At 33.7% G+C, this 13,320-nt stretch overlaps 1 protein-coding gene across 5 annotated transcripts; it reads left to right on the top strand.

Annotated features, from left to right (window-relative positions):
- The first annotated feature begins 4,365 nt into the window (after window positions 1–4,365).
- On the top strand, window positions 4,366–12,511 carry LOC103490635 (diacylglycerol O-acyltransferase 2D). Of its 5 annotated transcripts, none has more exons than XR_007821801.1 (10): window positions 4,366–4,936; window positions 5,027–5,101; window positions 5,218–5,303; window positions 6,256–6,362; window positions 6,450–6,605; window positions 9,148–9,234; window positions 9,327–9,444; window positions 11,089–11,176; window positions 11,548–11,600; window positions 12,179–12,511. XR_007821801.1 is itself a non-coding variant. In XM_017045147.2 (10 exons), exons 1-10 carry the CDS (start codon window positions 4,728–4,730, stop codon window positions 12,222–12,224), a joined length of 1,005 nt encoding a protein of 334 aa, XP_016900636.2. In that variant the 5' UTR covers window positions 4,366–4,727; the 3' UTR covers window positions 12,225–12,511. The 5 variants fall into 5 exon arrangements, 4 of the variants coding, with proteins under 4 accessions (XP_016900636.2, XP_008448438.2, XP_050942293.1 ...); XM_017045147.2 differs by having other exon boundaries at window positions 9,347–9,444; XM_008450216.3 differs by lacking the exon at window positions 12,179–12,511 and having other exon boundaries at window positions 9,347–9,444; window positions 11,548–11,988.
- Window positions 12,512–13,320: the final 809 nt, after the last annotated feature.

Genomic DNA, 13,320 nt, shown 5'->3' on the forward strand with positions numbered 1-13,320 from the left:
TTGTGATAGACTTGTATCAATCTCAACCAATGATAGATTTATATAAGTTTCTATCACGACTTCTATCAGCGTTTATCTTGGGTAAACATTGAAAAAAAATATGTTTTATCATAACTTTCTAAAAGCGACAAAATTTTCAATAACGATGTTTAGTTTATGTATCATGAACTATCTAAATTAAGGAATAAAAAATTATCAACAACTAGCAACAACCAAGTGATTATCTATTGATAGACAATTGATAGTAGTCTATTACTAATAGACAGTAATAGACTAATGATAGACATACCATTGTCTATCATTGATAGATACTGATAGCAACGTCTATTACAACTATGTAAAAGTAACAAAAATTTCAATTTAATAACAATGCCTAGCGTATAGTCAATGTCAATAAAATAAGGAACAAATCATTATCTATTCATAGACCATTGATACTAGTCTATCACTATTTATCACTGATAGACGATGATAGTATCACAGATAACAATAATAGCCAATTATCAATGTATATCTACGATAGATAGTGATAGTGTTCTATCACTTGGTCTATCAATTGGCCTTATGTTGTCTATGATTATCGTTTAATCACTATTTTGGAACTAGCAACAAAGCTACCAAAAATTACTATCACTTATCATTTTGCCATCCATTGTCTATCATTGTCATTATAATTAACATTCTCTGTACTAGCAACAAAATGAAGAACTTAACCTCTCCACTAAAGAATCTCAATTCATGCATGCAAGATGACTCTGAACATGACCACATAGCTGGTGGACGAGGAATTAAAGTAATAGGAAAACGTTGTAAAGTACCGTTGATATAGTTGAGGCTCAATCAAAATATGGTTTTTGGGATGACTCCACTTTTATGAATCATTAAATCCTAGAAATGCTTGTTCTGACAATCCTCAGATTGATGCAAACTCACTAGTTCTAGTATATATGGAGGGGATGAGTTTAGATAGTCACTACGGACATGGATAACATATCTATAACAATAGCAATTATGGTTATTTACATAGTAGTTATAGTCATTCAAGTGATTGTGATTCCTATGGTTATATTGACGGTTGTAACATATCAATTTACATAAGGAGACCACAACTTCCTCTTGAAAGTGATGAAGATTCATACTCAAAGTCTCTATGTTATCTAAATTCTTCAAAGCATTCTCGTTGGGTTGGAATATGGTTTGATCCAAGATATCGTCCTATTGATAGCATTGAGGTTGATATTGAAACTCATGGATGACATACTTTCAACTATGTTGGAAACTTTGAGTATACTGAAACAGTATTGTCATTTGAAAGTGGATTAGATTATTTCTTTCTCTCCTCCTCCCCTTCCTCCTTTGGGATTTGGTGTTCCAACTTACTTCTCCTTTTCCTCCTCCCAATGACTATCCAAACTCATCTCCTCCATGTATACTAGAAACTAGTGAGTTTGCATTACTTTCCTATTGTTCTAATTCCTGGTTCACCAGCTTTATGGTCATGTTTAGAGTTGTGTGTTGCATGTGTGAATTGAGATTCTTAAGTGAAGGGGATAAGTTCTTCATTTTGTTGATCTCTTCCCATATTGTCGGAAGCTTGGCCACCCTCATCGGAAAATGTTGATTTTTTTAAAATTTTGATCTATAATTTGTTGGAATTTATGTTCTAAAACTCGTAGTTTGTAAACATATTCTATTCAATAAAGTCGTTATTGAGAAATTCAACTATAATCTTAAATCCAATAAATTAAGATCCCAAGGCTATTTTGAGTAAACTTGAACTTTATGTAGGGACATAAACATGGATTAAGTTTGAGTAAATAGCCCAAATAGTCTATAGTATATGGATAAAGGTTGGACACCTTATTCAGAGATACTATGGATGCGACCCGCTTTATAGTTAGTCCAAACGAGGTAACCCTAAATCGTTAATGTAGAGACATGAAAATGGGGGCATCCTATGTAAAGGGTTTACATAAAACAGAATCATGAAATAGTCACTTTTAAGTTATAAAGCCGTTTAATGTCCAAAACTTAACTATCTTGATTATTGATGATCTAGGTAACTTAATCTTAATCTTGAGCTAATTGTGAACTCCTGTTCACACGAGATTAACCTTAGATCTGCATAGGTGAGGGAAACTCATTAGCGTTGACCCAATAAACCTCCCATTTCAGGGGTAAGATCGGGTGGATAGTTGGGAATATAGGGTGTAAGACAGAATTCACTCATACCCGCTTTATGGTTAGTAGATAGGTTGTTCCCTTAAGGACTGAATCCAAGTTTTGAACAAAGGGACCCTACCCTCTCATTGGCCCGAGAGGGATTCGGTTTATAGGTTGTACCTTAAAACCAATTGTTTAATAGTGGATTAATGTGACTTAAGGAGAAAGATGTAGTCTTGGGGGTAAAACGGTACTTTTCGACTCAGTCAAACTTACGAACAACTTGTGAAGGATTAACTTACTGATCATGGTTATATCAAATGGACACAAATATATCTATAGTGAGGGGAGTGCAACTACAAAACTTTAGTTGAATGACCTGTTAGTTAACAAATGTTGATTAGCTCGATATAAAACAGTTTAGCCAGTTAATCTCGGATCATTGGAGTCCATGATCTATAGGTTCATTAGATTCCCCTACTAGCTCATATGGAATAAACTTAGAACAGTATGATGGAATGAGTAGAATTATTTGAACAGTAGAGGAGAGAGAAACTGATAGGTATGTGTGATATAACCGTCGATTTTAGATTACTAATAGAGCTTTATACTTAAATGAGATTTAAATATTAAAGATATGAATGCGGATTCATACTCGGAAGCTCGAAAAAGATGGAAAGAGTCAAAGTTGTAAAAAGTCAAAATGTTGACTTTTTGACTTTTGAAAAATCAAACTTTCACTATATTCAAATGTGATTTGAATCTTGAGAAAATAAATGCGGATTCATGCTCGGAAGGTCAAAATATGTCAAGATGGACAAAATTGTAAAAAGTCAAAATATTGACTTTTTGGTTGAAAAGTCAAGGTTTGACTTTGACCAAATGACAATTTTATCCTTTGACCAATGTTAGTGAAAAAATCCAACATTTTGTTGGATAAACCCAATAACTATATTTGGCTAGGTGTTAACAAACTATAAAGACATTAAGCCTACTAATGGTTAGTGGGTTATGTGTTGTTGGCTCATGTGTTTGCAGGCACATGCAACCTTGCATGTAAATTCTCTATAAATTGGGCTCTTAGGGCTTCAAGAAAAGGGCTTGGCAATTTTTTCAAGAGCAAAATTGTGCTGCTATATTTTCTAAATAAAAAAAAAAGGAAAACCCAACACTTTTCCATTATTATTTTTTCCATCTTTTTTCTCTCTCCCGGTTTCTTTCATCCAACGGGTCCCACAGCCCGGTTTTGAGTCCGGAGGATAGTAGGTCAACATTAGTGGTGGTTCAAGCATCGATCGGAGCTTTGAATGTAAGTTTTTCTTAAAAACCCTTTATTTAATATATTTTTCGATTTAGGGTTTATTGTAAATTAATTGCAATTAGAGTACTCTTTCGGTCTTTCTTCTGCCCTGCTCGTTTAATATCTGTCACAATTTTAATTAGAAATTTGAGGTGAAAAATGTTGTATTTAAAAAAGTGGATAAAATAGATATTTTAGATATATCCGTTGAAAATAGCCAAAATATCCACGATGTTCATTTGATATTTTCACAATATTTTCAATTTTTGTATGAAAAATATAAAAAACAAATATTTACACAAAGCCATTAATATTAGTCATTTTTTAAATATTCTAGATTTGCTCTTCCATCTTTTTCTTATTTTTTTCTTCTTCCTTTTTTTCATTTACTGCACATTGTATCATCTTTTTTAGGTTTAGATCAGGTAACCAAATCTGATGGTATAGTATAAGAATCTTTAAAAAAATTGGTTAAACTAAAAGAAGATTGTGTATAAAGAATATTCAAAAATCGTTTTATACCAAATTTTGAAAGGAAAAAAATCGGTTCCAAATCTAAACTATCTGTAGCCAAATCGATCTTATAGCAAATTTTGTAGACAAACCTTCTAGACAAATCTAAATGATCGTATACCAAATTTTGAAAAAAAATGGTTTAGATTTGGCACGATCGTGTAGCCAAATCTAAACGATAACCCAATTAAACTTTGGTTTTTTTCATTTTTGGAATTATTTTATTCAGTATTTACTTTATTTTTTTTATATTTTTTAAAAGATCCCAAACCAATATTATCTATGATTTTAGGATTTTTCGTCGATGGGGATTTGTGCATTGTTATTACAAGGTTAGGTTTATCCTCTCCTCCATAGACTAGTCTAGATCATTTATTCAATGAAAAGAAAATACTTCCCTAGTGATCATTATCTCCCTTATTTGAGTACATTTAACATCGGACCTAAAAAAAGGTTGAGATCTATGAAGAAAGTAAGTGCCCATTACAACTCCCACCATACCTTACAATTTGAAGAAAAAGAAGAAAAAAAATAAAGCATGGGCGTAAAAACAAAACGTCACTGAAATGGTAGTGAAAATTGGAAGTAACATGTACGACGTGACTTTCACTCAAGCTTCCACGGCTTCGGCAAATTAGTAAAAAGGTCTGGGAACTAGAAAGTCCTGGACACGGCTGTTGTGCTCGGTTCTTTCTGGATATATTGCGAATTGCTATAACTTCTCCATTTCTGGAGGAAACGGAGTAGCAGGATGGGGATGGGGATGGGGATGGCGAGGGATGAGATGGATAAAATCTCAGAACCTTCCGTCACAGTTTTCAAGGGAGGCGGTGGGTCGGCGACCAAATGGCGGATGATGCACATAATAGTAGCCCTGGGAATTTGGCTTGGCGGTATTCATCTCAATTTTGCTCTAGGCCTCATCTCCCTCTTCTACCTCTCCCTGTCCAAAGCCCTCTTGTGAGTTTTGTTTTTCTCCTATTCTCTCATCCCTTTTTGACCTTTTTCTTTTGGTGCGTCTCTTTCTAATCTCTCTCTCTTTCTCTCAAGGGTTTTCGCTTTACTTTTGATATTAGTGTTCATTCCTGTCGACGATAAAAGCAAATATGGGCGCGTATTGGCTAGGTATGATTTGCACCCTTTTTCCTTTGCCCTCCTCTCCTTCTTCTTCTTTCATCAATCTGCTGTTCCCCGCCCCCCCCCCCCCCCCCCCCTGCTTATAATCTGCTGTTTGCTTTCAGATATATATGTCAAAATGCTTGCAGTTATTTTCCTGTTACTCTACATGTTGAGGATATACATGCCTTTGATACCAATCGTGCTTATGGTTAGTGACCTCTGTTTTTATTTATTTCTTTATTTTTTTCATCCCCTTCTACAATTGTTCGGTCTCTCTCTCTCACCATCGTAGAAGAAATTATTTATTTATTTAAAAAAAAACCATAGAAGAATATGAGGAACGAGATGTTTGGTTATAGGAAACTCGGCTCCTCCTATCTTGTCTTAATACCTTGTTTATGGCACAAGGTTATAATGAGCAAACATACATGATATCCTATTGGGTGCATTTTGGTTTTTACTGCCTCTAAGATTACTGAATGAGGCTACACTTGCCAAATAGTTGTGTCGGTCGGATTATTGGGGTTGAGCATGAACCAACACTCCTTTGAGTCGTTTCTAAGTTGTGGAAGGGCTTGAGCAAGTGCTTTGGATTTTATACAACATCTTACTTACTCCCCCTTTTTTTTCAAGTGTTACCGTGTTCTTTCATTATTTGTCAAGGAAAGCAATTGTTTCTAAAAGCAGAAAAAGAAGTGTACTCCTCATAACGTCTCTGGGGCTTATGCCTCAAGGCTGTCTTGAAGCCTTTCAAAACATGGATAATCATTGTGTAGTTGCGTTTGGTGGTCTCCTTTATGTTTTCTGCTTCCATTTTGGTTTAGGTGATCAAAAGCCTTTGTTCTTTCTTTATTTTGTATCAACTAAAGTTTTGTTTCCCAAATAAAATTTAAAAAAAAAAAAACAAATAAGTTGGTAATAAATTACAATAGTAGGAAACGACAATACAGTAGTCTCCTATCATTGTCCTTGTTTGATGGAGGAATCAACTGAATCCAAAGGAGAAATCCTTCACTTTCTTCCTTGGGGGATTGTGCATTTCTTTATTTTTTTTCCTTCTATTTTAATGGGTATTTCTTCTATTTAAGAAATTCTTTATTTTCAGATTTCATATTTAGAAAATACATTTTTTTGAGCGATTTTATTTTCCAATGTTGTAGTTTTTGGTTATGAGCCACATTCAGTTTTACCTATTGGTGTTGTTGCGTTGGCCGACCTTACTGGTTTCATGCCTCTCAAAAAATTGAAAGTCCTTGCTAGTTCTGCTGTAAGACTTCTTTCTTTTTATTATAGGCATTTACTAGCTTTCTTTGTAACTTGTAATCGTTTCATCATGTGCGGGGTATTCTACCAGGTGTTTTATACTCCGTTTTTGAGGCACATATGGACATGGATGGGCCTAACGCCAGCAACAAGGAAAAATTTTATCTCCCTCTTGGCAGCTGGCTATAGTTGCATCATTGTGCCTGGTGGAGTACAAGAGACATTTCATATGGAGCATAATTCGGAGGTCTCTATCCATCTTTTCTTTACCTGTAAATTTTGACATTGATTCTTCTATCTTTATTTGATTTATTTACACTTTCCTCCACCTTATTAGAAGGTTAAGGCTTATGCACTTGAATACTGAAGCCAAGATAGATAAAACTCTTGTCCCTTCTTGTTTGTCTATTTTGAACTTAGCCAGAGCAATGCTCGATTCTCTCTTTTTTCTTCATTCTCCTATTTTCTAGTATCAAAAGGTAGACATAACTGGTGGATTTTGCTACTTGAAGTATTCTGTAGTTACTTTTCCTTTGTGATTAGTGCCAGATGAGTTTGTTTTTGTAATTTTTTGGGGGTGTTAATCTAGTTGAGATGTCTGGGTACATCTCCTAATCCTTGGTTCCTTTGCTCATTGTATATTCCTCTTGTACTTTGAGCTTTTGTCTCCTTATTAATATATTAATGAAAGAGACTCTTTCCTTTTCAAAAAAATAATGGTGCCTACGAGGGAGCGTATAAGCCTCAAATTAAATTAATAACATTTTACAAATCCTCAATTGGTATGGACAAGTATTGTTAAACATAATAGTTATATAAAAATTAAAAACGAAGAAAATATCATAAATTCCCATACTAAACAAAAAATCTACATCACTACTATTATTAATAGGATGGACTTGTAAACATTTTTTATCAATAAAGCCATAGTAGTAGTAAGAGTCAGTGTTTTCGAGGCAACCAAAGGTGCACTCCTAAGGCGAGAGGTGAGGCGACCAAGGCCATTGATGGTGAGGCAACAATGCTACAGCAAAAGAATATCCTTTCATAAAAATCCTAGGATTGACAATTAGTCTTATGTTCATGACTTCCTCGTCTTTTCAGGATAGCATTATTGCCCGATGGGTATGTATTTGACCATTGGGATGGTGAAACTTTATCATGAGTAGTTTTCTTCAGAAGACTGTTGAAAGAAGTTGAAATTCAAGATTTTGAGCCACTACTGCAAGTCGGCATTGGTGGTCCATAAATAAAAACCAAATATGTCTAATTCTAACTCCTTTTGGTGCTAGGTGCTTCACGACATTCATGAAAATGGCCCTAAACCATTAGCACGTCTGGAATCAGAAGTTTGAAGATTAATAATTATAAAGTATGGTGGCAAACGAATACATTTTTGGTTAGACACTTGGATTGTTGATTCTTCTCTAAAATTTGATTTTCCTTTTCTATTCAACATAGATTCTCTCTCCGTGGTTTGGTTTATGATAATTGAGATGGTTATTTCCGTTCATGGAACATTATCTTTCAAAGATACTCAAAGATGAGATTCTTGTCTCTCGGATGTTTACAGGTAAAAAAGTGATCGATAATTTGGGAGTCTGGACTCTCGAAAGAATCAACATTCTTATTTGGGTAATGAGTTATGGATCACAGAATTTTTTTGAGCTTTCTTCAAAGAAATCTTCCTTTGCATTGCCTATCACCTTTTATTTGCTCTCTTTGCATGAAGGATAGGGACACCTTGCAACATTTATTTTTTGATTGTATTTATTGAAGGCAATGTTGGTGGAAACTCTTCCCGCATTGCAATATCCTTCCTTTATTAGTTGTCTCAGAGGTGGCGTCAGTGTCCAAACTTTTGTGGTCTAATGTGGTCTAATGGGTGACATAGTGCAACTAGAGAGTTCAAGTCTCTTCCTTAGAATAACCGTTTTGGTTCAGCTTGTCTGAAAGCCTCCTATGGTGTTCTCTCTCTAAAAGCTTTGCAAACTACTCTATTTGGGATATTTGTCTTAATTGGAATGCTTTTATGAAAGTGTTTGTTTCCTTTTAAAAAAATCTTTTCATTATAAGAACAATATCTATTGACATACTGTTACGAGAAAAAATGTTGAGGTGGTCGCAACACTAAAATAGAAATGATCTTTTTCTTCAAAAAAGAAGGAAAACAAAAGAAAAGAGAAAGTAAGAGGAAACAAAAAATGTTGAGGTCCGAATTTCTCTTACCACCACAAAATTAGGAAACAAAAGAGGAGAAAGCCTGCAGCTACCAGTCAGGTCAGTTATTCTCTTGTCCAATTGATGATAAAATTAAGTTTGTTCTAGTGTGTCACTTCTTGCTTTTTAATCGTAAACTTGTCAAATTCTGAGGTTTTAGCTTCAGAATAATTTGTCAGATCGTTTAAATGTCCTAAGCAATGCCTTTTGTCTTTTTGTACCCTAATCCCATTTATAGAGGTTTACAACGGGCAAACCACCCCCCCACCCACACACAAACACCCCAACGTAGGAAAATAATAGTAATAATAATATAAAATAAAATAACAACAACAACAGTCACGAGGCTTACACCTTCCATCAGAGCCGTAAGCCTCCTTTTGTTTGGTTGAGGCACCTTGAGGCACCTCAAAGCCCTCTTGCTCAAGGCTTATGGTTAACATTCAGGGAGAGGAAAAGGAAACATAATTAGTAGAACTTCTTGCTTTTCTGCAATGTTGGGTTGCAATAATCATTCTCATTCCTTGAGAAGCTTGGCAGGATTGACATTTCTGAAATTCACTTTGTAGACTGTCTTCCTGAAGACAAGACGAGGATTTGTTCGTATAGCGATGGAGATGGGTACACCACTGGTCCCAGTTTTCTGCTTTGGTCAGGTATTTTTCCAATGTTTACGTAGTGTTATATTTCTTGTGCTATATCATCATCCTGATTTTTAATTTGTATTTTAGAATTTGATTTTGATCAGTTTCCTCCAAATTCATGTAGTCGAGTGTCTATCAATGGTGGAAACCTGGTGGTAAGTTTTTCCTCCAATTTTCAAGAGCAATCAAGTTCACACCAATTTTCTTCTGGGGAGTTTTTGGGTATGTGTATATTTCCCGCGAGTCTTTACAAATATCCTGCTCTTCTCTTATCTTACCATGCTGTTCTTGCCCATCTTTCTAAAAAAGAAAGGCACTTCTTGTTAAATGGTTGCCTGGTAGCATTGTTGTATGATTGTATCTAGATTATTGCTTTTAAGAGAAACATTTTTGCTTTAATATATGTATTTTTAGTCATATCATCAATTGTGCACTGAACTTTTAGCTTGGAAGTCGAAGCTCTATTATGTGCTCTATGAAACATGAACACTCCGTTTTAGTTAGAGTGTCTAGTATCGGACACAGACAAACACGTGTCTGACTTGCAAATTTACGTGTCCTATTCTTATTTGTCGTTCTCAATTTTGAACATGTGGGTCACGTTTGGGACACTTCCTGGACACGTCGAAACAATTCTTTTGAAGAATAAATACAAAATAGCCCAACATTTCATGGTGCACTCAAATTTAAAGCCCAAATCAATTATATGTCGAAAATATGGGGAAGGGGAAGCCCCTTCTTAAAACCAAATTTTCTTAAAAAAGCACTAACATATACTGAAGTTAGAAACCTTAGGTTTCAATGTTTCATCTCTTATAATTGTTAATTAACTTCATTCTTACATCATCCATTGACCCAAAAGTTTAAGCTGATGAGGGAAGACAAATTTAATATTATGTCATCTAGCACTCTCTCTCACTTGTGGATTTGAAATTTGTAGAAGACAAGTGGAAATCAATATTGATTGGAAGGAAACAACATTGGATTGAAGACAAGACCTTCTAGACCACATACTCTAATACATTCTTAGATTACTGATTTACTCAAAAACTTAAGTTGATTCGTGAAGACAAATTTAATATTGTATCATCTTCTAAGCATATTTTTTAGTAGAGTGCATTTAGCATTGTATGTTATATTTATATATATACTTAAAAATACTAATAACAATAAAGTGAATACCTAACATGTCCATGTCGTTTGGTATAATCGCGGCCAGTGTCTCATGTCCTTGTAATTCTTGCGCATTCTTGCCCTTCACTTCTTAGGGATACTCTCCTGCAATTAGGGATGCCTATTGTAGGCTTTTGTTGAACCTACGAGGAGTTGCATAGACTGCAACTTGAGGCAAGCTGAGTTTGGGTGTCATTAACGACCATGTAATTGCTCAAGTGTTTAGGATTTATGATTATTTTTATTATTTTCCTTTTATGTATTTTCCTTTTAGGTTTCTTTGAGATCTATATATTTTTCTACCTAAAAGGTCATTGTGTACTTTGAATTATTATATTCGATAAATATAAAATTAACAGGTGTCATTAACGACCTTGTAATTGCTAAACTGTTCAGGATGTCAGTGTTGACATTGCACAGTCAATATCGAATTATATATTTAGTTATTTTTTGTGAACTTGGACCAGGCAAAACTAACTTCGCACCATCCTTAGGCTTTAGTTTGGTAAAAATGTTGTATACATGCAGTTTATTTTGAGAAATTTGCCTCAAGAGGAGGAACAAGATGATCCATGAAAAAGTTCAATAGTATGTTATAACATTGGGATCAAGTGTGTTGTCGATGATCTTTGGTTATGTTTGTAAGTTAATCTATCATCGCCTGGCTATCATTGACTATTGTTGTGTTTTCAGATCGCCTCTCCCTTATAGGCGGCAGATGCATGTGGTGGTGGGAAGACCCATTGAGGTGAAGAAAAATCCAAATCCCACGAGTGATGAGGTACGTGTCTCAAAGGTCCATTTCATACGATTAACAATTTAACATCTATGCTAGAATGATTGCAATTCTTTACTAATGTTAAAGCATACTTAATATTGACGTCAAAGAATCTCTCTTTTTGGTCCTCTATGGAACTCTAGCCGCCGAACTTTGTTTGGCAAGATGAGTGCTGAGAAAGAGAGGTGGTGGGGGAGCTGAGGGGTCAAAACTAGTTGCCTTACTTTTTACAATTATAAGTAGGATTCAAACCGATTGTTTGAGTAAGTTCCTTAGAATTATCTGCTTGGAGGGATCATTTACCAAGTCCTGTATCTCATTATTCTTACAACTATCATGGTAAGTCCCATATCAATAACATGGTTGTTTTTCAGGTGCTTGATTTACATGGTCGGTTTGTTGAAGCACTCGAAAATATATTTGAAAGGTACAAAGGACAGCTTGGCTATGATAATCTGCAATTAAATGTCCTTTGATTAAAGGTTGAGGGATTTATTTGGTCCAACTTCAATCCTGTACTCATCTCTTGTATTCGAGAATATCTGTAGCAATGATCGGAGTGCCCATTACTATTTACTCGCATTTGGGATCTTTTGGCAAATGATGTGGGGTCCAGCAGAATGGAAAACCAGGGTTTTAAATCTTTGAGGAAAATACACCTAATGGAATTCAGTTATGAAATATAGGATAAACCAACCCTTGTCGAATTAAAAATGATCATAGACATGGTTAGATCGTATTGTGATTTCCCGAACCAATCCACGATTTGTGATTCAAATTAATACTAATCTGATCTTTCAAATTAGAAAATCAAATCTTGGACTCTTGTTAAAAGGATTACAATTTTTTTTTTTTTTTTGTTGTTTTACAGTACACTTTATGACAACTTTATCGACATTTTATGAGTATTTTTAGAAACAATTTGAAAATTCAGGGGTATTTGAGCTCTTCAAAGCTAATGATGGTTATTTTTAAATTTTTAACTCATTTTGGAAATTTCTTCAGGACAAAGGTAAAGTTCATAGGGATTTGGATGCTAGAATGGGTTTAACTCTCGAACAATGCTCGAAAAACTTATCCAAAAAGAAAGCTCTTTAAAATGGGTCAATGAAGGACGGAAGAAAGCATGGGTGCTCTCCGGAGGTTAAATTTTATTTAAAAGAAAACATAGTTTAGTCCATCAAATTAGAACCTCCCTTGAGGAGTATGGTAGAAAAATGAATCTTCAAGTCATTTTTTTGTACAGCTTAATAGAAGTGATTTTAGAAACATTGTTTCTGGAAATGTGATTACTTGAGAGTCATCTCCTTATTTTATAAAATCTTTTTCACTCTCTAATCCATTTTATGATGCCTTGATTATTTCACATATCATCACATTTTCCTTTTATTTAATATTCTGTTATACAGATCGTGTTTAAATAGATAATATCTATGGTTTAAGTATTTTGTAATGGTACAAACATTTCTAGACTGGGTGAAACATATGTTTGAATTTTCTTTTATTTTCGATATGTGCATTTTTACATCACATATCAACCTGCATGTACTAATCTAACACTAAAATAAATTAATCAATAAAATTGGATATTCATTATAATTTTTTTTAAGGAAATAAACTTCTAAATATAAAGTATCTCTTAGTATGATTGTTTTAAGATCACTTTTGGCATCAAATTAAAAATAAATTTTAAGAATTTGTTATTGAATATAAATTCGATTGTTTAAGAGTTATTTCTAGATTTAGCTTCAATTGAATTTTAAACAACAAACTTTTTAAATTGATTTTCATATATTTAGAAATAATTTTTTAAGCATTGTGTTGTCTAATTAGCAATTGTATTTTTTTATTTGAGAAACAGTTATTTAATTAAATAATTATAGTAAAGATGTATTCTTATTTATTTTAATTTAGAATTCTTATATAATGGTTGCTATATGTTTATATATATATATATATATATAGATAGATAGATATTCAAATAAAATTCGAAATATACATAATTGTTTGTTTTATTACCTGTAGGTCATCTTTTGTGTTGTTTGAATTTTTTTTAAAAAAATTATAAATAGCTAACTAGTAATATTTTACATAAAAATAAAATTAAATAATAAATTTGGAACAAAATCATCCAGAAAAGTTATTGT

Source organism: Cucumis melo, chromosome 6 (genome assembly GCF_025177605.1).
Source record: "Cucumis melo cultivar AY chromosome 6, USDA_Cmelo_AY_1.0, whole genome shotgun sequence".
Lineage (NCBI taxonomy): Eukaryota > Viridiplantae > Streptophyta > Magnoliopsida > Cucurbitales > Cucurbitaceae > Cucumis > Cucumis melo.